Source organism: Cyprinus carpio, chromosome B9, assembly GCF_018340385.1.
Source record: "Cyprinus carpio isolate SPL01 chromosome B9, ASM1834038v1, whole genome shotgun sequence".
NCBI classification, from domain to species: domain Eukaryota; kingdom Metazoa; phylum Chordata; class Actinopteri; order Cypriniformes; family Cyprinidae; genus Cyprinus; species Cyprinus carpio.
Window position 1 is genome coordinate 4165865 of NC_056605.1, and position 23121 is coordinate 4188985.

General features: G+C 37.2%; 2 protein-coding genes and 1 pseudogene across 2 annotated transcripts; 2 read left to right on the forward strand and 1 right to left on the reverse strand.

Moving 5' to 3' along the window:
- Positions 1 to 6395: 6395 nt before the first annotated feature.
- Positions 6396 to 8148, forward strand: LOC109109526 (annotated as a pseudogene).
- On the forward strand, positions 7784 to 15854 carry LOC122138418 (sacsin-like). The gene has a single exon (XM_042730667.1). The coding sequence runs from the start codon at positions 7962 to 7964 to the stop codon at positions 15417 to 15419; it is 7458 nt and encodes a 2485-aa protein (XP_042586601.1). The 5' UTR covers positions 7784 to 7961; the 3' UTR covers positions 15420 to 15854.
- Positions 15855 to 17113: 1259 nt separating this feature from the next.
- On the reverse strand, positions 17114 to 19800 carry LOC122134211 (disco-interacting protein 2 homolog A-like). Its single transcript, XM_042730673.1, has 2 exons — positions 19653 to 19800; positions 17114 to 17839 (listed from the first exon to the last, which is right to left on the reverse strand). The coding sequence occupies exons 1-2, from the start codon at positions 19796 to 19798 to the stop codon at positions 17587 to 17589; spliced, it is 399 nt and encodes a 132-aa protein (XP_042586607.1). The 5' UTR covers positions 19799 to 19800; the 3' UTR covers positions 17114 to 17586.
- Positions 19801 to 23121: the final 3321 nt, after the last annotated feature.

Genomic DNA, 23121 nt, shown 5'->3' on the forward strand with positions numbered 1-23121 from the left:
TCAGAAGTTTCAAATCTTGCTGATCGTTGAATCATATGTTTGGAGGCAGGGCAAAATACATTACAATGCAAAGTACAATTGTAATGCAAAATACATTACAAGAGTCAAGTAGTCTGACATTCGACAGTCATAATTACTGACATTAACAATCAGGGAAAATATGTAATGGACTCCTCACAGATACAAAAATAATGTTTTGAGATACAAAAATTATGTTTTGATTTAAAGGTAGTTAATGTTATAAGTATTCGAATAATTTTTTATTATATTTTTTTTATTATAATGTTATGTATATGACAGTATTTATTAATGTTCTGCATTTCTGTTTTGAGCTGTGCGGCGCTGAAGATGACTAGTGTGAAGCATTTGATAGCAGGTTTTTAATCAATAGGATTTAACTCATCATTTATCTCATATAGAATATGCATTGTTATTTATACAACATAACGTTAATATTAGGACTTGTCTGCACAAAATGCCCCAAATGCATGAACATGTCTGCGCGGCTCTAAATGAACTCCTTTTGTGGGCGTGTTCTTTGCACAACAATGTGCAGAAACACAGCAACTAAACTCTAAAAATTCACTGCATTTTATTATAATAGTGTTCTCATTATAATGTTATGTATAGGACAGTCCCAGTCATAGTCCATAGCATGCTTGCACTACGCGCTGTAGTACCATAGTACTACAATGAAGAGCTTTACTGCAGTGCAACTCAACCAAATGCATCCTATACAGGTCCTTCTCAAAAAATTAGCATATTGTGAAAAAGTTCATTATTTTCCATAATGTAATGATAAAAATTAAACTTTCATATATTTTAGATTCATTGCACACCAACTGAAATATTTCAGGTCTTTTATTGTTTTAAATACTGATGATTTTTGGCATACAGCTCATGAAAACCCAAAATTCCTATCTCAAAAAATTAGCATATCATGAAAAGGTTCTCTAAACGAGCTATTAACCTAATCATCTGAATCAGCTAATTAACTCTAAACACCTGCAAAAGATTCCTGAGGCTTTTAAAAACTCCCAGCCTGGTTCATTACTCAAAACCGCAATCATGGGTAAGACTGCCGACCTGACTGCTGTCCAGAAGGCCATCATTGACACCCTCAAGCGAGAGGGTAAGACACAGAAAGAAATTTCTGAACGAATAGGCTGTTCCCAGAGTGCTGTATCAAGGCACCTCAGTGGAAAGTCTGTGGGAAGGAAAAAGTGTTGCAACAAACGCTGCACAATGAGAAGAGGTGACCGGACCCTGAGGAAGATTGTGGAGAAGGACCGATTCCAGACCTTGGGGGACCTGCGGAAGCAGTGGACTGAGTCTGGAGTAGCACCGTGCACAGGCGTGTGCTTTTGAACCAGAAACAGCGGCAGAAGCGCCTGACCTGGGCTACAGAGAAGCAGCACTGGACTGTTGCTCAGTGGTCCAAAGTACTTTTTTCGGATGAAAGCAAATTTTGCATGTCATTCGGAAATCAAGGTGCCAGAGTCTGGAGGAAGACTGGGGAGAAGGAAATGCCAAAATGCCTGAAGTCCAGTGTCAAGTACCCACAGTCAGTGATGGTCTGGGGTGACATGTCAGCTGCTGGTGTTGGTCCACTGTGTTTTATCAAGGGCAGGGTCAATGCAGCTAGCTATCAGGAGATTTTGGAGCACTTCATGCTTCCATCTGCTGAAAAGCTTTACTTTAAGCTTTACTGACCATGGTATTACTGTGCTCAGTTGGCCTGCCAACTCTCCTGACCTGAACTCCATAGAGAATCTGTGGGATATTGTGAAGAGAAAGTTGAGAGACGCAAGACCCAACACTCTGGATGAGCTTAAGGCCGCTATCGAAGCATCCTGGGCCTCCATATCACCTCAGCAGTGCCACAGGCTGATTGCCTCCATACCACGCCGCATTGAAGCAGTCATTTCTGCAAAAGGATTCCCGACCAAGTATTGAGTGCATAACTGAACATAATTATTTGAAGGTTGACTTTTTTTGTATTAAAAAAAACTTTTCTTTTATTGGTCGGATGAAATATGCTAATTTTTTGAGATAGGAATTTTGGGTTTCATGAGCTGTATGCCAAAATCATCAGTATTAAAACAATAAAAGACCTGAAATATTTCAGTTGGTGTGCAATGAATCTAAAATATATGAAAGTTTAATTTTTATCATTACATTATGGAAAATAATGAACCTTTTCACAATATGGAAAAGGACCTGTACAAGATAAATAAAACATATCAGATATATATAAATAAACCAGATATATATAAACCAGCTGAAATGTTTTGAAATCACTTGTACCCAACCTGGTCTTTCATTCTGCCTGTGTCAGTTTGAGTGTTGTTAAAGTTTTAAATCCCTGGACCGTGCCACCAAGATGCTCCTCTGCTGATTATGGAAAGTAAAACTTAAATCTATAGGGGTGGTTGGATTTATATGGGAATTTTAAATTATTTCTTTAGGGGTTGTTTGTTTTCAGAATCTTATTTACAGCATTATCATAACAGGCTGTATATTAACTTATTGGGAGAAAAATGGTAGTTCTATGTGAAATCAGACATTGAGCACCCCCATATAGCCAAAATTGCATGATCATAACACCTCACAGATTTTCGATTGTGAGATTGGTAGTCGAATCAGGCTCCTCCTATTCAAGCATTGAATCTTCGACTATTCGGGGTCACCCCTAATAGTGTTATATCAAAACTTAGTGATTGCAATAACCTAATTGGCTGCAACATCAGGGCACTACCTCTCAGGGCACTTGGGGTGTCAGATTCTGACAGGGGATTTAGCACAACACTGGCTGATAGTATTAAAAAATATGATTATTTTTTTTACAGACTTGCCATGTGTCTTCAGTTCTGAACACCTAGCCATATTTGACCCACAAAAGATGATGTTCGGAGAGGATGAAGAAGGCTATCGATGGTCTTTGAATGACAAAGAGGACAGAGAGAGCCTTTTGAACTTGAGAGATCAGTTTCAGCCCTTTCAAAATATTGTCAGTCAGGTCAAAAGTTGTACCTGGGAGAAGGTCATCAGCGAGGAGCAATACTTCAAAGGAACGCTCTTCCGGTTCCCTCTGCGTAATGAGGCTTCTGAGATCTCTGATAACTTATATGATTCCACAAAAGTTACCCAGCTATTTGACAGTTTCATTGCTGATGCAGACATCAGTCTTCTTTTCCTGAGAAATGTGTCATCCATTACTTTGCTGCATATTGACACCAATGGCCTCTGCAACAATAGGCTTAAAGTTTCTGTTTCAAATCACTTTATTACTGGCCTTTATCATATCAAGCATGAATCGTTTGACAGAAAAACATGTTTTAAAACAATATCACACATTTCCCAGCAAATGGAAGAAACGAGGTCCAAGTGGCTTGTGACAACTTGCCTTCTGAAACAGGGATATATACCAGAGATTGACTCTCTAGCTAGTAAGCTGAGCTTCTACCCTCAAGCTGACGCAGCATTTCAATTAGATGAAGACAGATCACTTTGCAATGGGCGACTAAGTTGCTTTCTGCCACTTCCAAAAAATGAACCAAACAAAACTGCACTTCCCATTCACATCAATGCTTGCTTTGGCCTGACAGACAATCGGAGGTTCATCAAGTGGCAAGAGGAGGATCAGAAGAATGATGAGTCTGCAATGTGGAATGAGCTGCTCACAAAAGATATTATTCCTCATGTATATCTCATGATGATCCTAGACGCCATTCAATTATCAGAAAACTCAACACTGCCTTCCCCCACTGTGTACAATCTTTGGCCTGACCTATCAAAGACTGCACATAAAGAGAGATGGCATGAAGTTGCAACAGATACTCTGAAAGGTCTATTTGAATATAAGATCTTTCACCTTGCTGATGATGAGCAAATCTTTGTGTCTGCCTCAGATGCAGTTTTTCCAGTAAACAATATACGAAGTGACACAATGTCTGCAGTGTCAAGATTATTGATTGCTGAAGAAGAGAACCTGGTCACAGTCCCAGAACATGTTTTGAAAGATGTTCAAGAAATCTTCCCTGAAAGTGACACCTTGACATGGGTGACTCCATCTTATGTTCGAGATGTCCTTCACAGAAGTGAGGCTGAAAATCTCAGAAAAGATGACAAATACTCTCTTCTTGAATTTGCTCTCAGTGATGAAAATTACACAGAGTTACAAGGACTGAAGCTTCTGCCTCTCAGTGATGGAACCTTTACTTCATTTGGCAATGGAGTGCAGAACACTGTTTTGATTGATAATGAGAAGTTTCCAAGGTAAAGTTTGACACATTCTCTTTCCTGTTTGAATTCTTTAGTGTGTTTATATTGTACTGTCAAAGTAGTAATATTCTATTTTGTTTTTCTTTATTTAGAACATTGCTGCCATTTTGTAAACATAGTTTTTTACCCAACAATCTGAGCCATTTTTGCATTATGCAACTAAGGCAACTAGCAACAAAGGGTAAGGAAAAATGTTTAATATATTTTAACCGGAATGCGAATAATAATATGAAATGAATATTGTGTGGGTGTGTTTCAGGCATATACAACATAATCAATTTGAATGCACAACATGTTGTTGCACTCATGAAGAAGCACTTACCTATGGACTGGAAGGTGACCGAAGGTCATGTGACATGGAGAACAGCAGAAGATCATCATCCTCCAAAGAGCTGGCTAGCGGAATTCTGGAAGTTTCTCAGCAGTGAATGGAATGACTTAAGCAGCTTTATTGACATGCCTTTAATACCACTGGAGCCACTGAGGAGTTCAGGCAATTCTGTATTGTTAGCAAGATTGCAAAGTAACACAACTTTGATCTTTCAGAGTAGCACAGGGTCCAGCTTGTCAGACAATGTTCAGAAAGTTTTAAAAATGGTGGGATGTACAGTCATAAAAAGAGATGAATGCCTTAGACATCATGACATTGAGAGTTACGTTCTTCCAGCTTCACCAAGAAATGTTCTACAAGTCTTTGTAAACTCAAACAGAGACCAGGTCATCAAAGCCATTGCCTCTGCTTCATCACATGAAAGAGAGGAGTTGAAAGTGTACATCTCTTCTTTGGATTCTCTCTCAATTGCTGAACAGGACCTACTTTCCATGTTGCCTATCTTCAGAATAATGTCTGGGAAATATGTTGCAGTTAAATCAAAGCAAGCAGTTGTTCCAACCACCAGTCCAGCCATTCCAAATGATCTGCCAATGCCTGACAACATTGTACAGTGTGCAAATGAAGCTGATCGCAGACTTTTGACTCTTCTGGAAATTGAAATCTTGGATGCAGCTAAAGTGGCTGTTCATTTGGTTGACTGCATTAAGACAGGCTTTTTCCAAAATGTTGAGGAACAGACAATAATGACCTGGATACTGAATAATGGTAGCATTCTACTCTCACAAAGTGAGCAGCTGCTCACAAAAACAAAAAGTCTGAGTTTTATTGAGACAACTCAGGGAGAACGCAAACAAGCCTCAGATGTTTTTGATCCAAGAAACAGAACATTCCAGGACCTTTTCGAAACAGATTTCTTTCCCCCACCTATTTACACAAAGACCCAGGAAATGCTTCAGAGTTTGCAACGCCTTGGCTTAAAGATGGAACAAAAAGAAATATCAACAACAAACATACTCCAAGTCATAAATCATATTGAAATGCTTTGTGTTCACTCACCAAATAGAGCATTCAAAAAAGCAAATGCTATTGTTCAAGTACTGAATGAGAATGATTTCCTTGCAAAATTCACCAAGACGCAGATAGAAGTGCTGATGCAAAGGCAGTGGGTGCCCTGTGAAAATCCAAAGTTCTTGAATGGAAGAGAGATTTCTACAGGTTTCTACAAGCCAGCTGAAGTTAGGGATTCGAAGTATTCTTCAATTGTTGGGCATGTAATGCCCCTTACCTCTCAGCTGACAAGACATGTCTGCAACCATCTTGGACTTTATGACCCCCCTCCTGCTGAACAAGTCCTGGAGAACCTCTCTGCACTGAGATCAGTGGTCAACCCAAATTCAGACTTTCAATTTAAAACCGAGCTACACAGTATCTATAAATACATGCAGGACAACTTGAGAAATTTCAGAGATTTAATGGACACAAAATGCATTCCCTGGATCTGGAATAAAAGTGAGTTTGTTTGTCCAGGAGATATAATTTTAGTCTATCCACCTGAATTGGATCTAAGCCCTTACATCAAGAAAGTGCCTGAAGAGTTTTTGCAATATGAATACCTGCTAACGCAATTTGGTGTGAAGAAAACACTGTCTGATGAGGAAATTGAAGACATACTCCATGGCATAAAACACAGAATTGACCGAAGGTGTCCTCCTCATGGAGACTCAACAGAACTTAAAGTGACAATTGCCTTTCTTGACTGGATGCGAAAAAAAAAAAATGAGAAGCATTTAAAAGACAGTACACCTGTGCCTGTCATGGCACAAAACCAAAACTTTACTCTGCAGTCTTTATCCAAAACAGTCTTCTGTGACATCAGTGCTGAAGGACTAGAGGACCTAAAACAGGACAATGAGGAATTCTATGTCATTCATGAGGAAGTTGTACCTCTCACTGCAAGATGGTTGAAAGTCCCATTCTTAAGTACTTGTATCTTAAAACCACAGTTCATACAAGCAGAGCAATAGTTCTTTGGTGTAGAACAATGTGGGCAATCTGAACCGATTACTCAAAGAATTAAGAACATTCTTAAAGAGTATGATGAAGAAAGTGACATTTTCAAAGAACTCCTACAAAATGCTGAGGATGCTGGGGCAACCACATGTAAATTCCTTCTTGACTTCCGAAAACACAGAGACCCCCCTGAAACCCTCTTTGATGATGGAATGGCCCTCTGCAATGGACCATGCCTTTGGATCTTTAACAATGAGCTCTTCTCACAAGAAGACTGGAAAAACATTGTCAAAGTGGGATCAGCATCAAAGGAAAACAAAGTTGAGATGATTGGAAAGTTTGGGCTTGGATTTAATTCTGTTTACCACGTGAGTGATATTCCTTCAATTTTGAGTGGGAACACCCTTCTTATACTTGATCCAAATGTCACCCATTTGGAAAAGCACATACTCAGCAAAGGAAACCCAGGAATTAAACTCAACCCATTCCAGGAACGGCTGTACAAAGGTTTCCAGGACAGTTTAAATCTCATGAAGGCATTTTTGATTGTGATTTGTCAGCCCAAAACAGCAAGAAATCTTATAATGGCACCTTGATAAAATTACCATTTCGCACTCTGGAGGAGGCAAACAAGTCAGAGATAAGTTCAAAGGTATATGACGAAGAACGTATTTGGAGTTTTAAAAATAATTTGACTGACAACTCAGAAACTCACCTACTATTTCTGAAGAAAATTAAATCTTTGTCCCTTCAAATTGTCCCTGAAAATGCATCAACTCCTCCACAGGATGATCAGATTCACACTCCCCTAAAAATATCCAGAGAAGTCATGACCTCGGTTGCTGTCTTGAATGACACATTTCTCCAAGAGATCAAGAGCACTTTCGAAAATACTGATATCACATGTGAAAACATGATTGATGTCAACAGTGCACAAATTGTTAAAATAGTTCAAGAACACTCAGAGAGATACCTCACCCAGTACTGGCTTTTGTACTCATGTTTTGGGTTGCATGATTCAATGCATATGTTCCAGAAAAGAAATGATCAAGAACATATGTTTTCATTTCCAATTGGAAGTGTAGCCGTACCTTTGCATAGAGAGGGAAAAACTAAAGCATGGTACCCTGATGAAAGCCTTAGTGGCCATGCTTTTGCTTTTCTTCCTCTCTAGATTAAGACAGGTCTTCCAGTCCATATAAATGGGACTTTTGCAGTCACATCAAATAGGAAAGGCCTATGGGAAAAAGGAGTGAAGTCTGAGTGGAACAATGCTTTACTTAAAGATGCTGTAACCTCTGCTTACATCACTACACTGCTTGAGCTGAAGAAAATGTCTCGAAATGGACATATCAAGAACTATTCCTTCTATGCATTCTGGCCTAACACTGAGAGAGTAAGCAAAGGATTTTTACCCCTGGTTGAGTCTTTCTACTCAGCAGTTGCACAGAATGGCAATGGTAAATCTCTGGATCTTTTTAGCAATGGACATAATTGGTGTTCTATGGACAAGGCAAGATTTCTAAATCCAAAAATTGAGAAGAACCAAACAGTTGGAAACATTGCCATGAAAGTGTTCTTGAGCTTGGGAGCTTCGTACTCCTGTGTTGTTTCTCTCCCAACATGGGTAAGAGACAGTTTTAATTATTGTGGCTTCAAGGAAATGATCCAACAGAAGACAATCAATTGGCCTGAGTTTTACAACATTGTGTTTAAGAACTTGAGTGCTGTGGACAAATGCAACATAAATTCTCTTGTTCTGAATGCCATCGATTTGAATGATCCTGCTGTTGATGACTTGCTGAAAAGTTACCCTTGCATTCCAACACAGAGATGTCAGAAGCTTCAATTTATCAAGCGACTTGTGAATCCGTCTGGCAAAGTGGCTTGTTTGTATGCACTTGAGGAAGGACGCATTCTTGAAGGAACTGCAAATGACTTCCTCTCACCACAGAGGATTCAAATACTTTCAGATTTGGGAATGCTGAGTGACCGCCTCCCTTTAGAAGACATCACAGAAAGAGCGGGGAAGATATCTAGTGTTTGGAAAGAGGATGAATCTAAATTTCATAAATGCCTTCAGTGTCTCATGCAGTCAATGAAAGACTCCTCAGAAGATGTGAATTCTCTGCACTGGCTCACCCTGTCTCAAATACCATTCCTTCCTGTCTTAGCTCCTTTAGTTCAGCAAAAGATGAAGACCACCATTCTTAAAAAACCCTCAGAAGTTTACAGTGCCCATTGTCGCAATTTAGTAAGCATGACAGAATTTACAGTTGATCATTCAAATCTTCAAATACACAGTTATGATCCAGTTTTCCAAAAACTGAGAGTACAGACATATCCACCAGTTAAAACAGTGCTCCAGCAGCTGTTAAATGCACACAAACACTGCCATGCATTTGAAAAGTCTGCTCTCCTTAACATTGCTCAGACTTGCTATGAATATCTCAACTATTACTTGTTGGAACAGAAAGATCCCAATCCAATTATTGGGCATGCAAAATCATACCCACTCATTTTCATCGAGGATAGCTTTGTAAATGTGAGGTCAGTGGCCAGAAGTGAAGAATTTGAACAGAAACCATATCTCTATGTGCTTCCAGTCATTTTCTCCAAATTTGAGAGGCTGTGGGACTGTCTTGGTGTCAAAAAACAATTCACAAAGGAGCAATTTGTTGCTGCAATTGAGGAAATGAAGGCTTTATATGGATCTCACCCTCTTTCCAAATTAGACCTCCATAAGTGTACTGCAATACTCGTGAATGGACTGTATAAAATCAAAGAAGAAATGATTATAAACTGTCTCATACCTGATGAAAGCGGTGTGTTGACATCTTCTAAAGAGCTGAGATTCAATGACAGCCCATGGATGCCTGTCTCAGCTGGTGTCAAGCTCTCCCATGAGCTGATACCTCGGCCTGTGGCCTGTCATTTTGGTGTGATAACAACAAGACACCATACTCTAAAAGAACATTTTGTCAGTGGGTTTTCCCTTCATGCCAAAGAGTTTGGGCAAACCGAGAAACTGACTGTCAGATTAAAAAATATAATTGAGGCATATCCATCTAAAAAGGATATTCTGAAAGAGCTCATTCAAAATGCTGATGATGCAGAGGCAACAGAAATTCACTTTGTGTGGGACAAAAGAAAACATATGACAGAAAAGATATTTGGAGAGAAATGGGAACTGGTTCAAGGGCCAGCCCTTTGTGTGTACAACAACAGAACATTTTCTGATGCTGATTTGCAAGGTATTCAGCAGCTGGGGGAAGGAGGAAAACATGGCACTTTAGGGAGAACTGGGAAATATGGACTTGGCTTCAGTTCAGTGTATCATCTCACAGATTGTCCATCTATCCTGACCGGTGACAAATGGCTCTGCATTTCTGATCCAAATCTAAAATATGTGGAAGGTGCAACAAAACAGTCCCCAGGCTGCAAGTATTCAATGGAAGATGAATTTAAAAAGTCTTTTGAGGATGTTTATAAAACTTTTCTTCCAGAAATGTTTGATCTAATTTCTGAAACCATGTTCAGGCTCCCTCTCAGGACAGAGAAAATGGCAGAAAAATCTGACATATCTAGACATACAGTCACAGATCGTGACATGGAAGAACTTTACTATGCCTTAACAGAAGATCCTGAAGGACTAATTCTCTTCTTGAAACATATCACAAAAATTGAGTTTTCAGAGATCAGTGAAGATGGAAAACATACAAAATGTTCTTTCCTTATCGAAAAGATATACACAGAGGAGAGCATGGTAAACAAAGAAAAGTTTCATAGTCACGTTAAAGAATCCCTCATGTCAGGAACAGCAGAACCCTGCAAAACCATGTACATTATTCAGATCTCATATGGAAATAAACAAAGTAAGTGGGTCATTGCAGAGAGCTTTGGCTTCTCAAAACAAATCCATGAGAGAAAAAACAAGCAGGGTTATTTCAAAGTTCCTCAAGCTGCTCTTGCTGCATGTTGGAGCAGCTCATTTACCCACACATTTACTGGAAGGGCATTTTGTTCTTTGCCCTTACCTGGAGAAACTGGTTTACCAGTTCACGTGAATGCAAATTTTGAAGTAGATTATTCCAGAAGGGACTTGTGGAAAGAGGATGGTGACAGTCTGAAGACTGAATGGAACCAGGCACTGAAAGTAAACATAATTTCAACACTCTACGCTGACCTCCTGTTAGGTCTCCGTTCAGTCATAAAGAAAGATACACCTACATCTCTTGTATTCCTCAAGTCAGAGCTAGAGAATTCTTGGCTAAAATACTTTCCATGCATTTCACAGAAAGTAGACAAAGTCTGGCATAAGATGATTCACAAGGTCTATAGATCAATTTACCAACGTGACCTTCCTGTCATACCCACAGTATGCGCTGTTTCTGATTCATCACATCTTTCACAACAAAAATACACAGTAACCTGGTGTAGTGTGTCTGAACCACATTCAGAAAATTGTCCATATTTTACAACTGTGGACCATGAAGGAATTTTCGAAATTTTAGATGACACCGGGATGAAATTAGTGCCATACTCTTTGAAAATGCATGAAATAAAAGCACATTTTAAAGCAGCTGGTGTGAATGTTACAGAAATCAGTGCTTCAACAGTGATGAACTTGTTGAAGCAAAGATCACTGAATGATCCTTCCCAGACAGGTGGTAGTTTGCCTTTGCCTATCAACCAGACTTTGATCAAAAACAAAACAAGATGCTCAAAACTTTTGAACTTCTGCTTGACAAATGTCAATGAGAAAAATATTAATATCCTCAATGGGTTGCCTCTTCTTCTCACGGAAGATCAGATGTTAAGAGTCTTTGACTCTAGATGCCCAAAGTTGTTCTCAAGATTTAGCAGTCTTTTCCAAGGACATCAGGAGATGTTTGCCGATATTGTTGTCAATGGAAAGCACATGCAAATTCTACACAAGGGAATGTTTATTAAGAGCTTAACAATTGCTATGGCAGCAACATACTTGAAAACAGTACTTGAGCAGCTGCTCAGGAAATCATTACCTGATCAAAGGTGGCAGCTCTACCAAGCAGAGAAAGAGACAGTTAAATGGCTGAAAATTTTATGGAGCTTCTTTGAGGATCAAGTGGAAGTCTACAAAAATGGAAAGCTGAATGTCTTCAGTGAGATAAAAAAGCACTTTGAAGATAGTCCTATTTTACCAGTCATATGCCTCAGTCAAAATAACACCAGATTCTTACAAACAATGAGGAATGTATCACAAGTGATTTGGAATCCAGAAGAAAAAATAGCTTCCATTCTCATAAAACTGGGGTTCATGAAATTAGACATTAGCTTTTTTATCGATTACATAGACTTCTGTTTCAAGTATATACATCCAGAGCTCCTGGAAACAGGAGACAGCTGTGCTGTTTTGGGAGGGGTTTATCATATAAATCATTCCCAGTTTCAGGGCCTATCAAAAGATGAATGTGTAGATCTTCAACGCTTCTTACAGAATGAGATCAGAGATTCCAAAAAGAAGGTTGAACGTGTGAGGATGCTCAAGTCTTTGCCCCTGTTTGAGTCAATATCTGGAAAACGGGATAGGATTGATTTACATAGAAGGGTGTTTATTCTGAATTCTAAGCATCACAATTACTTTCCAAATTTGTGCTGTGTCGATGGATGTGACAGTATTTTCCTCAAACACAGCTGGGTGAACTTAGAATTGTCAGAAATTCTGAACATTCAGGTTCTAGATGATTTGGAGTTCTGTGTACAATTTATTCTTCCTTCTGTGCACCAGATGAAAGAGGCCAAGCTTCTTGATTTCATGCGGTTGTTAGTTGAACTTGGACCAGTGGATCACAGGATTGTCTCTGCATTGAGAGAGGTCAGATTTATTCGAGACATCCATGGCTCTCTTCAGGTGGCTTCATACTTCTATGATTCCGATGTACACCTTTACAGGGTTATGCTTCCAAAAGAGAGATTTGTGCCAGAAACGTTTTGGGAGATTTTCCAAGATAAGCATACTAAAGCTTATTTGCTCTTAAAGGACCTTGGATTGAAACATGAAGTGTCTGATGAGGAAATCATTCAATTTGCAAAACAAATTGAATCTGATACTACAGGCAACATTCCTTTAGATGTTCTTAAAAAAAGATCACAACTCCTGTTTAAGACTGTTTTAACAAAGAGTAATGACAAAAACTCTAAATTACTGAACAGAGTTGCTAACATTAAATTCATCTTCCCAGTGAAAATTCATCAAATACTTTGTGATTATCACAAAGCCTTTGCACAGGAGAGCGAGGTTGTAGCAATTAGTGGATCATTGATTGACAGAGACATCGATCACCATTTTCTCATATGGACATCAATGCCAATCCTACCCTCAGAACTCTGCTCACCACATATTGTAAAGAAAATGAAGAATGCCGGTGCCTTGGAGACTCCACCCCCTGGAAAAATAGCAGCTAATCTGAAAAACATCTGTATGTCTCAGTGCCACACAGACAGATTGTTGGAGACAAGAAAAAACATATTTAGAAAATCATACGCATACCTACAGTCAATAAAGTTTGATGCCTCTCTGTTTGCAGACCTCCCTGTTGTCCTTGTGGAAAATGGCACAACCCTTGTGAAAGCTCACCAAACAGTACTTGTACTGTCTAATGCTCTTGAGTTTAGGCCATACTTGTACAATATTCCTTCAATCTATATGAAATTTGAAGACTTCTTCAAGAAGATTGGTGTCAAGGAGAGACCTACCATCAATAAATATAGCACTGTTCTTCAAGAAATCTATTCTGATAGTTGTGACAAAGACAGCCTTCAGGCAAATCAGCAGAAAACTGTGAAACGTGTTGTACAACAGCTGTTTTGCCTGTTGAAAGAGGAACAGAACAAAACCCCTTTTTTCCAAAACAACCAACTTTATCTTCCTTCAACAGATGGAAGACTATATGAATCCTGCACTTTATATTTCAATGACACCTTCTTCCAGGCTGCAAGACTTGAGGGTCCCTTGGAAACCAAGCTGAAATTGCTGGAAAAATTAAACTGCTGTCATCTTGGAAACGATCACTATGAACATCAGATATTGCTGCAGTTCCTTCAAGAGCAAGTTCGCCCAAAATTTCTTTCGGATGTCATTTCTGAAAACCTGGAGGGAACAAGTGTACAATATTGCGACTATGAAGGGGAGTGTGAATTTAGTGGCTGGTTTGGCAAGCACTTGTCTTCTGCTGCATTTCTTCATGGACTAGTCTGTCTCATCAGAGAAGAGAGCAAAGGTGGGGTTTCATATTCTGAAGCTGAAAAAAAGTGTGAAGAAATCTTTTCTAAGATTCAAATCATCTGCTGTAAAACTCTTCAAACTGAGCTTCTTTTAAACCTTAAGCCACTTGAGGGTAGTAAGGCTGAAACAGATGTTTATGTGAAAAAACAGCAAGGTGGATGCAGTTTCTACTTGAAACACAATGATGACATAGCCCCCAATGTAGTAAGTGAAATTACCATGTGTCTTACTAAAGAAATCAATGCTCTTCTAAAGAACTGTCTAACCACCTCAAGCCTTCTAGTTCTAGGGAGACTTCTGCATTGTGATAATATGGAGGATGTAGAGAAAGCATTGGCAAGATACGGCATTCATAACAGTGGCTACAAGGATGAACGACATGGTTCCTTACCAAAACCTGGATTTTGTATACCTGAAGAATGGCATTACTGCCTTGATATGAATGTCCTCAACAACTTTGAAAGTGGAGATTATGTTGGCTGTAGTAAGGCTGATTCTGGTGAATATTTCTACGCCACTGTCATCGAGCGAGTGGATGATCCACTGGAACAAAGAAGACAGTTTCCTGCCAGATATAAAATTCAGGTTGGCAGTGATGACTTCATTGAAGTAAGCTCTCTTGACCTTTACCAATTTAAAAGGGAAAAGAAGGCAACTGTGTCAAAAGGGTCCACTTGCACAGACATAGAACAACTTTTGACATCTGGGCCTCCACCCAAAACAGTCTTTCCTGAGACTTTGGAAGAAATTAAAAGAGAAATTGACCAAAGCTTAAATGAATTCTGGAATATGTCAAGTGAGGACAAACAAAAAGCTATTAAACGTCTCTACCTCCGCTGGCATCCAGACAAAAACCCAGACAACGAAGCACTTGCCACAGAGGCATTCAGATACCTGCAAAAGAGAATTGAGGAACTACAACGAGGGACTACAACTACAACTGCAACTACATCTACAACTGCACATAACACATCCTCAAACTGGAGAGACTTTCGAGATTTCTATGACATGTGGAACTCAGAGGCACAAAGTCACAGGAGGGGACGTGAGAGATTCTATCAGAACTATTCTAGAAGGCAATATAACTTTTGGTCATACCACAGAGAAACTCCAAGGCCAAACAGAGGAGAAGCAAAACGCTGGTATGAACAGGCTCAATGTGATATCAAAGCAGCTCATAATGACACTGGAGGAGATAGTTCAGAGTGGTGTCTGTTTAAAGTGCATCAGGCTGTGGAAAAAGCCCTGATAGCAGCGATGTACAGGGGAAGTGGACACCAACCCAACAACTGCACAATAACTAGCCTTGCTCAACAGGTGTCCCATTTCAGTTCACAGTTGGCCTCTTTACCGAACACTGTGAGGCAACTGACTGACCTTGGTGTGGATGACAGAAAAACTCAATATCCAAAATATCACCAATTTCCTCACATTCCAAACAAGCAATTTGGTATTAATAATGCCATAAGGGCATTGGATATTGCAGCAAAGCTTTTAGAAAAAATAGAAGAATACATATCTTGAAATTTTATACTGTTCAATAGAGGCAATCATTTGGACCTCTTTTTTTTAGTATATTTTTAACACTGTTAACATGCATAATGGAAATTCTTAAATCTCTGGCATTAATAATGCCATAAGGGCATTGGATATTGCCACAAAGCTTTTAGAAAAATAAATAAATAAAAAAAATAGAAGATTACATATATTTAAATATTATACTGTTCAATAGAGGAAATCATTATGATCTTTTTTAATGTTTATTACTGTTAACATGCATAATGGAAATGCTTCAATATTTGTAATCATGTTTTGATAACTGTCAATCTGGTTATCTTTTTGCTTATTATTATATGCAACATTTATATTATTCCGTACTGGGCATTCTTGTAGCAAACAGTAGAGCATGGCATTAGCAATGGCATGGCCATGGGTTCAATTCCCAGGGATTAAATGAAATCAAACGTTTATCTTAAATGCAATGTAAGTTTCTTTGGATAAAATTGTCTGCAAAATGTGCATTAAAAATCATATTCAAATTAAAAATGTTAATGTCCATCATTTAAAAGCATGGGTTTTATTTAGAAATATTAACAGAAGCCAAAACTGTTTCAACCAAATATTCACTAAATGACAAAACTGCAAAAACTGAACACTAACAGTCACACAACCATCCTGCAATACAGATGCTGTATTTGCTTTACAATCTTTGCAGCAAAACCACTTCTTGAGTCTATTGAAGTATAAAATATTACATGAATAGTGTCTCATGTTGTTCCCCTTACTGTTTGTGAAATTAAGCTTCGATTTCAGCAGCATCTGGTTTCCTCCATGCCACTGCAAAACCATGACAAAAGTATTTGTAGTTTTCTGGTGTCCCAGTAATAACTTATTACACAAATTCTGTACATAATTACAGCAGGTGCACTGCCTGTCCTTTACATAATGAACACAATAAAAGAAAGCAAGCATTGTGAAAAGTGGTCTTTACAGTGCTGGCCAATGCGGTGTACAGCGCGGCTGAAAAATTCAAGCAGATATCACACTTTAACACAGCAATGAAAAGAAGAATAAAAGCCCTCACCTGCAGTGGTCACTTTTTCCTGAAATAACGATCTCATCTGTTTGGTATGTTTTAATGAATTAATGGAAAAGGATACTTTCTTTTCAATCAGTAATCACTAAAATGTCACCTCCATACATTCATCTGCAGGAATATAAAATAATCTATTTGTGAACGGTGATGTCATACTGTAAAAAAAATAGTTCAAACTTGAAATGCTGTGAATAATGTAAATTTGAGCAGAAATAGTTTTCAGATTGGTTACCTGAATAAGACTCTTCATCTATTCATTGTTATTACCCTGATTTCTGTCCTGCACAGGCTAAAAGTCCACACATAAATCAAATGATTTAATAAAGAATGGTGGGGGGTTAAATAAAAATAACAAACAGTCCACAGGCATGTGGAAAATATGTAAGGCCCATGTTGAAACACTAGCTGGGAATGCATAAGCTTGTAAATTTATGGAGCAGCATATCCACAGCCCACCTTCAGTACTGCTTTCTTGCAAACAAAGACTTTGATATCCATTTTTCTCCATCTATATCCATCCTTATTGCCATTTGGTCTCCAGATAAATTGATAAACCTCCATTCATCAAAGATTTGTGTGTTGATGTAAAAAGAGAACAAACCAAACAAAAATTGGTTTGATCAGTTTTTTTTTTTTTTAACATTGGTGATAGTAATGCATTGACATGAAGTGCATTACACATTTTCACACGCCTTGAAATTACAAAGACATAGTCCTGCAATCTGGATCCTGTTTTGACATCAGGCACTCCTTTGCCCTTTTGGGCCAGTCCTCCTCACACACAGGGAACATTCATCACGCATGTGTTGTATGTGCAGGACAAGTGTGCTTGAATAAAAACTGAACTCATAATTGTGTCACACAAGAAAACAGGAGATGAAATCAAGTCATTTGCCCTGACCACTAAATCAGAGTTTTGTGTGCAAGGCATTCTGACAGTTTGATATAAAAAATAAACTGCATAGCTCCATCAAGGACTCTTCATGTTTGTGGAGGAAGCGGCAAGCCTGTCCGAACTTCCCCCTAACGCTTCCTTTGAAAATTTGCATATGCAGATATTCCTGGCATCTGGTTCCTCCTCCATGTTACACATTCTCACATGTTGTAGGCCACATATATAGGGTCCAGCTGGTCGGCGAGGAAGCCGTCCCGCAAGTGCATGCGCTGTTTCTCCCCTCTGGAGTTGATAGGAATGACTCCAGGATCCACCACCACAACGACCCCCACTATGAGATAGTGCTCTTCCAGAACCACGTTAGTCACCAGAGCAACAAGATCCAGGGCTTCCTGTTCTGACCCCTCAAGCTCCACGACCACCACCAAGAGATTTGTCCATGTGAACACAGCACTGAGGAGAGAGTGAGGAGATGAAAGGTTTATCTAAGTATGAAAAGCAGAATACTGTATATACACTGCAAAACATGGATATTTTTGTACAACATGGGTATACAACATGGCTTTATTTTTTTTAATCAAATACAAAGTGTAAAAAAAAATGCTATATTTTATACAGCAAGATATTAATATGGAAAAACAGTCTTCAGGAAGTCTTAAAGAAATGATTCCAGTTAAATGAAACTTCGTCAACAGCATTCATGGCGTACAGTTAATTATCACAGAACTTCTGTTGACTAGTCCTATTTGTCTTTCTAATGTTAGCTGACTACATGATAACAAGTAGGCATCCCTTGATAAAGAATTGCACTTAACTGTATTTAATGTGCACTTGTAGTGTGCAAAAAAAAAACACTAAAAAAAAAACTACATGCAGATAATATAATATTAATGAAAGAAGAGGTCACTTGAGTGTACTTAAAGAGAACACACTAGCATGACCGTTTCACACTGGAATACACATTTTAAAAGTGCACTTTTTAATAATGTCAAATTAGAAGTTTTATATTGATGTGTTGACTAACATACTAAAGCACATGCAACATACTTGACAGTAGTGTGCTATTCAGTATATTATTACACGGCTCTGTGGAATACTTCATTCTGATTGGTCAATCGCAATATCCAGCGGTATGTTATTCTAAGATAACAACCGCCAAATTGAATAACACACCGCTCTCTGGGTACTACAAGTTATCTTGACAGGGACTTCTTGTATGCTTAAAGAGTTACTTCACTATCATCGACTGCGCCATCTTGTGACTGAAAACACTTAACCACCGTGTGTTACATTGGAAGACTTCAGCATTAATTTCAACATATATGGTAAAAACAAATCTTTGGATAGCTGTGTAATAAATCTGCTTCGTGTCGGGGTCCTGATCACCCTGTCAGGGTTTATTCTGAGATAACAGGCTGGATGTACATTATCCCTACATTTCAGTATACTAAATTGGAACTTCTGCATTACAAATGTGTAATAAATATATTTAATACAATACATGACATCCCAAGCTGACACGAGATTAAAGTATATAATAGTTTATATTTATTTTTTGTGTGTTAATTTAGAAGTTTGATTTGACATTATTGTTTAGGCAGTATAAGTAATGATGAAATTACATATAAAGATGCACTTCAGTCTTACTTAAATGGACCAAAAAATGTAAACTATAATACATTTTCATTTAATTGCTATTAATATGCAATTCAGTTTGCACCAAGTAGAGGCTGCTCTTTTAAAGTTTGTTTAGGAATGGTATCAAAATTGTATAGTTACCAATATTGGATGTGACTATGTTAGAGAATGTTAGATTTACCAATGTCCATTAGTGTAAGTGTGTTTGACTGGCCAACAATAATTACAGTCATCATATAGTCTTCTTGGAATTTTAACATGCCAAAAAATCCCACAACTTGTGTTTCAGGAAAATAATGTAATCAACAGCATGGCACAGATCTTATCTTGTATTTAACTCAAAACTTCCTTTAATACATTTGTAAATTTTGCCTTTTCAGGAAAAGTAACTTGTGTTAAAGCAAGTTAAATCATTAAAACATTTTCAAAGATAATTATTAAGAATAGTGAATTTTTAGCTATTGTCATGGATGCACCGAACAATGAAAATGATCAAACTGTTCAGGTTGTTATAAACAGTAAAATAGAGAGTTTATATTACAGTTGAGTAATGATTTAAATAAAAGGTTTATCCATTAAAAATCTACTTTAAAGGTATAAGGAAAGCATTTCAAAATAGCCTGCTTACCACTCTGCAATGCTCTTGTGTGACCTTATGACAGATGTTTCAATATCAGTGGGATGGTAGCGCACTCCCCGCAGCTCTAGAGTCTCATCTAGAGAACCAACCACGTACAAGGCATCGTGCCGCTCTAGAATAATGTGCAAAAACATCATTTATTGGACAACACAACTGATTTTTCCTTTTATCATATCGGATATGAGCTACATCACCAAAAGAAACCATGTAAAACCACTACAAACTAAATAAAGAAAAATTCATTTATTGGCTTGTCAGGGGTGTGTGTTTGAAAGCCTTAATGAACATGATTTGAAATTGAAAAAGTCACCTCATGAAATCATCTTGAAATGAGACAGGTAGGGTGTTTGTTGTGTGTTTGGAATACAGTACCTCCACTGGCAGTCTGAAGTTCTGTGCGCCGCAGGAAACCGAGATATCCCAGTGCGAAGCCCAAAGCGTCTGTGTGTCACCGACAGCTCAGTCTGGTGCTGAAGTGGTCAGCATGACAACGCCTCTTCACCATAAACCGTATAGTAGTATCCTGTGGGCATTATGGGGCGGCTCACCCAGATTCTGTTTTTTAAATACAGTCCCATCAGCTCACTACACATGATATAATATAACGTAACAGACTCAGCTCACTACACATGATATAATATAACGTAACAGACTCAGCTCACTACACATGATATAATATGTATAACAAAACAGACTGCAGGTAACACTACTTAAATGCACTCAGCTTTAGTATTTGAAACTCACTTCTCGCCAGAATGAGAATCTCCATAGAGGGCCGTTTGGTCTCTGTGTTAGCAATTTATAACCTTTACCCCAGGCAGAATCTGTTGCGTTGAAAAATTAAGGTGAGAAACTAAGTTTTTTTTTTTTTTTTTTTAAGATTCTCTTATGCTCACCAAGGCTGCATTTATTTGATCAAAACTACAGTAAAACAGTAATATTGTGCAATATTATTACAATTTACAGGAAATGTTTTCTGTTTTAATATATGTTTTTAATGTAATTTATTCCTGTGATGCAAAGCTGATTTTTCAGCATCATGGCGTCCAGTCTTCAGGGTCCACATGATCCTTCAGGAAATACATGAAAAATATGCTGACTGTTATTATCATTCAGTGTTTGAAAACAGTTGTTTTCTGCTTAATACCATTTAAGTAAGATAAAAAATAATTTCTTTTATTCAGAAAGAAATGTATAAATTTATCAAAGTGACATTAAAAGGATAACAAACTACACAAAACGAAGAAAAAAGAAGTAAAGACATTCATAATGGTTTAAAATATTTATATTTCAATTAAAGGGGTGTGTTTCTTTGAAATTTTTCTATTCATGAAATAATTAAAAAACTGTAAATGTGTCAGGAAAAAACTTTTCTAATAATAAAACATTAATAATAATTGAGTAATGCTAATAAATATATAACAAAATCATCATATAGGATCCTGATAAAACTAATGGCTGGAGCAAGGCTGCTGAAAATTCAGCATTTGTGATCAAAGCAATAACACACACACACACACACACACACACACACACACCACACACAGATATATATATGGATTACCTTAAAGCAGAACATTGAATAGGACAAGTTAGTTAAATTGTAATATATATTTCACAGTATTACTGTTTTAACTGTATGTTGCATTCAAACAAATGCATCCCCCCCCCCCCCCTGATGATGAATAAAAACACTTTTATTTCAAACACATTAAAATATTTAAATTATTCCATTAAAATTTTGTATGTGTATGCATTATTTTCTAATTCTCACCTTCACCAGATTCCGTCAGTTGGCCAGACTGTGTGGTGATCCTCTCTCACACTAATCGAAAGCCTGAGCAACTAATAAAACAAAAAAAAAAAAAAAAGATCAAATATAACTAAACTTTTGCATAATTAAAACAACTAAAATCTTTTACTTTTTAGCTACTAAACAACAGAATATGAATAGACATGAATGGACACAGAAGTGTTTGTTATAGCTACCTGTCCAGTGCCGCAGATTCCCCTCATGTCTAGATATACTGTGGTGGGATCCGGCCAAAGGAAGGTGCCCTAGAAACAAAGAAACAGCCAATCACTGGACGTATTGTAATATATCTGCCACCACAGATTCTGTGTTCATACTACTGAATCCACCTTCAGGCACCAGCACATGTACTGTGTTACCATGTACTGATGGTGACATTATAAGTGGATGACACATTAGGACCTTCTATTGCAATTTTTAGCAAAATATATGAATTACATTGTTACTTCACGATTGAAGTATCAAAGAAGTTGTATAAGTTCCTTTAAAGGGATAATTCACCCCAATAAAATAATGAAAAGATGTCTATTTTTTATTTATTTTTTTTTAAAGTTTGGTAAACAAACATTTTGGTTCCCGCTGACAGTTCAAAAGTTGGAAACATTACTAATTTTTTATGTGTTTTTGACAAAGAAGTCTCTTCTGCTCATCAGCCTGCATTTTATTTTTATCAAAAAATACAGAACAAAAACATAAAAAAAAAACAGATAATATTGTGAAAGATTATTACAACTTAAAATAATAGGTTTTTCTATTTGAATTATTACTTTTAGTAAATAAAGAATGAATTAGGTCCTGTGATGGCAAGCTGAATTTTCAGCATTCATTACACCAGTGCCTTCAGTGGGTCACATTTACCATCCGTCTATCACAATGATCCTTTAGAAATCATTCTACTATTCTGATTTATTATGAGTGTTGAACCGTTCCTGTCTAATATATTTGATGAATAAAAGGTTAAAAAAGAACTGCATTTATTCAAAATAAAAAAAAAGATTCTAATAATGTATATTCTAATAATATATTTTCTTTACTATAACTTTTTATCAATTTAACACATCCTTGCTGAATAAAAAGTATTGATTTAAAAAAAAAAAAAAAAGAAAAAAATACTGACCCCAAATTACTGACCAGTATTGTATATTGTTATTACAAAAATATTTATATTTTAAAAACATAGGTTCTTTTTTTTTTTTTTTTTTTTTTTTTTTTTTTTTTATTCATCAAAGTATCCTAAAAAAGTATCACATGTTCTGAAAAAAATATTAAGCAGCAGAACTGTTTCCAACTTTGATAATGAATCATCATATTAGAATGATTTCTAAAGGATCATGTGATAATGATCCTAAAAAGTTCAGCTTTGCATCACAGAAATAAATGATAATTTAAAGTATAATACATTTAAAAACAATTATTTTTAAATTGTAAATAATATATCACAATATTACATTTCTCTGTATTTTTGATCAAATAAATTCAATCACCCAAAAACTACAACAATATCGGTCTATTATGTTTCCCAAGAAGTCATACAGGTTTGGAACTTACATGAGGATGATGACAGAATCAATTTAATTTTTTTTTCTCTAGTTCTTGTAAAAACATCTTTACTTTGTTGTGTCTTACTTAAAAGCATTAAATGAT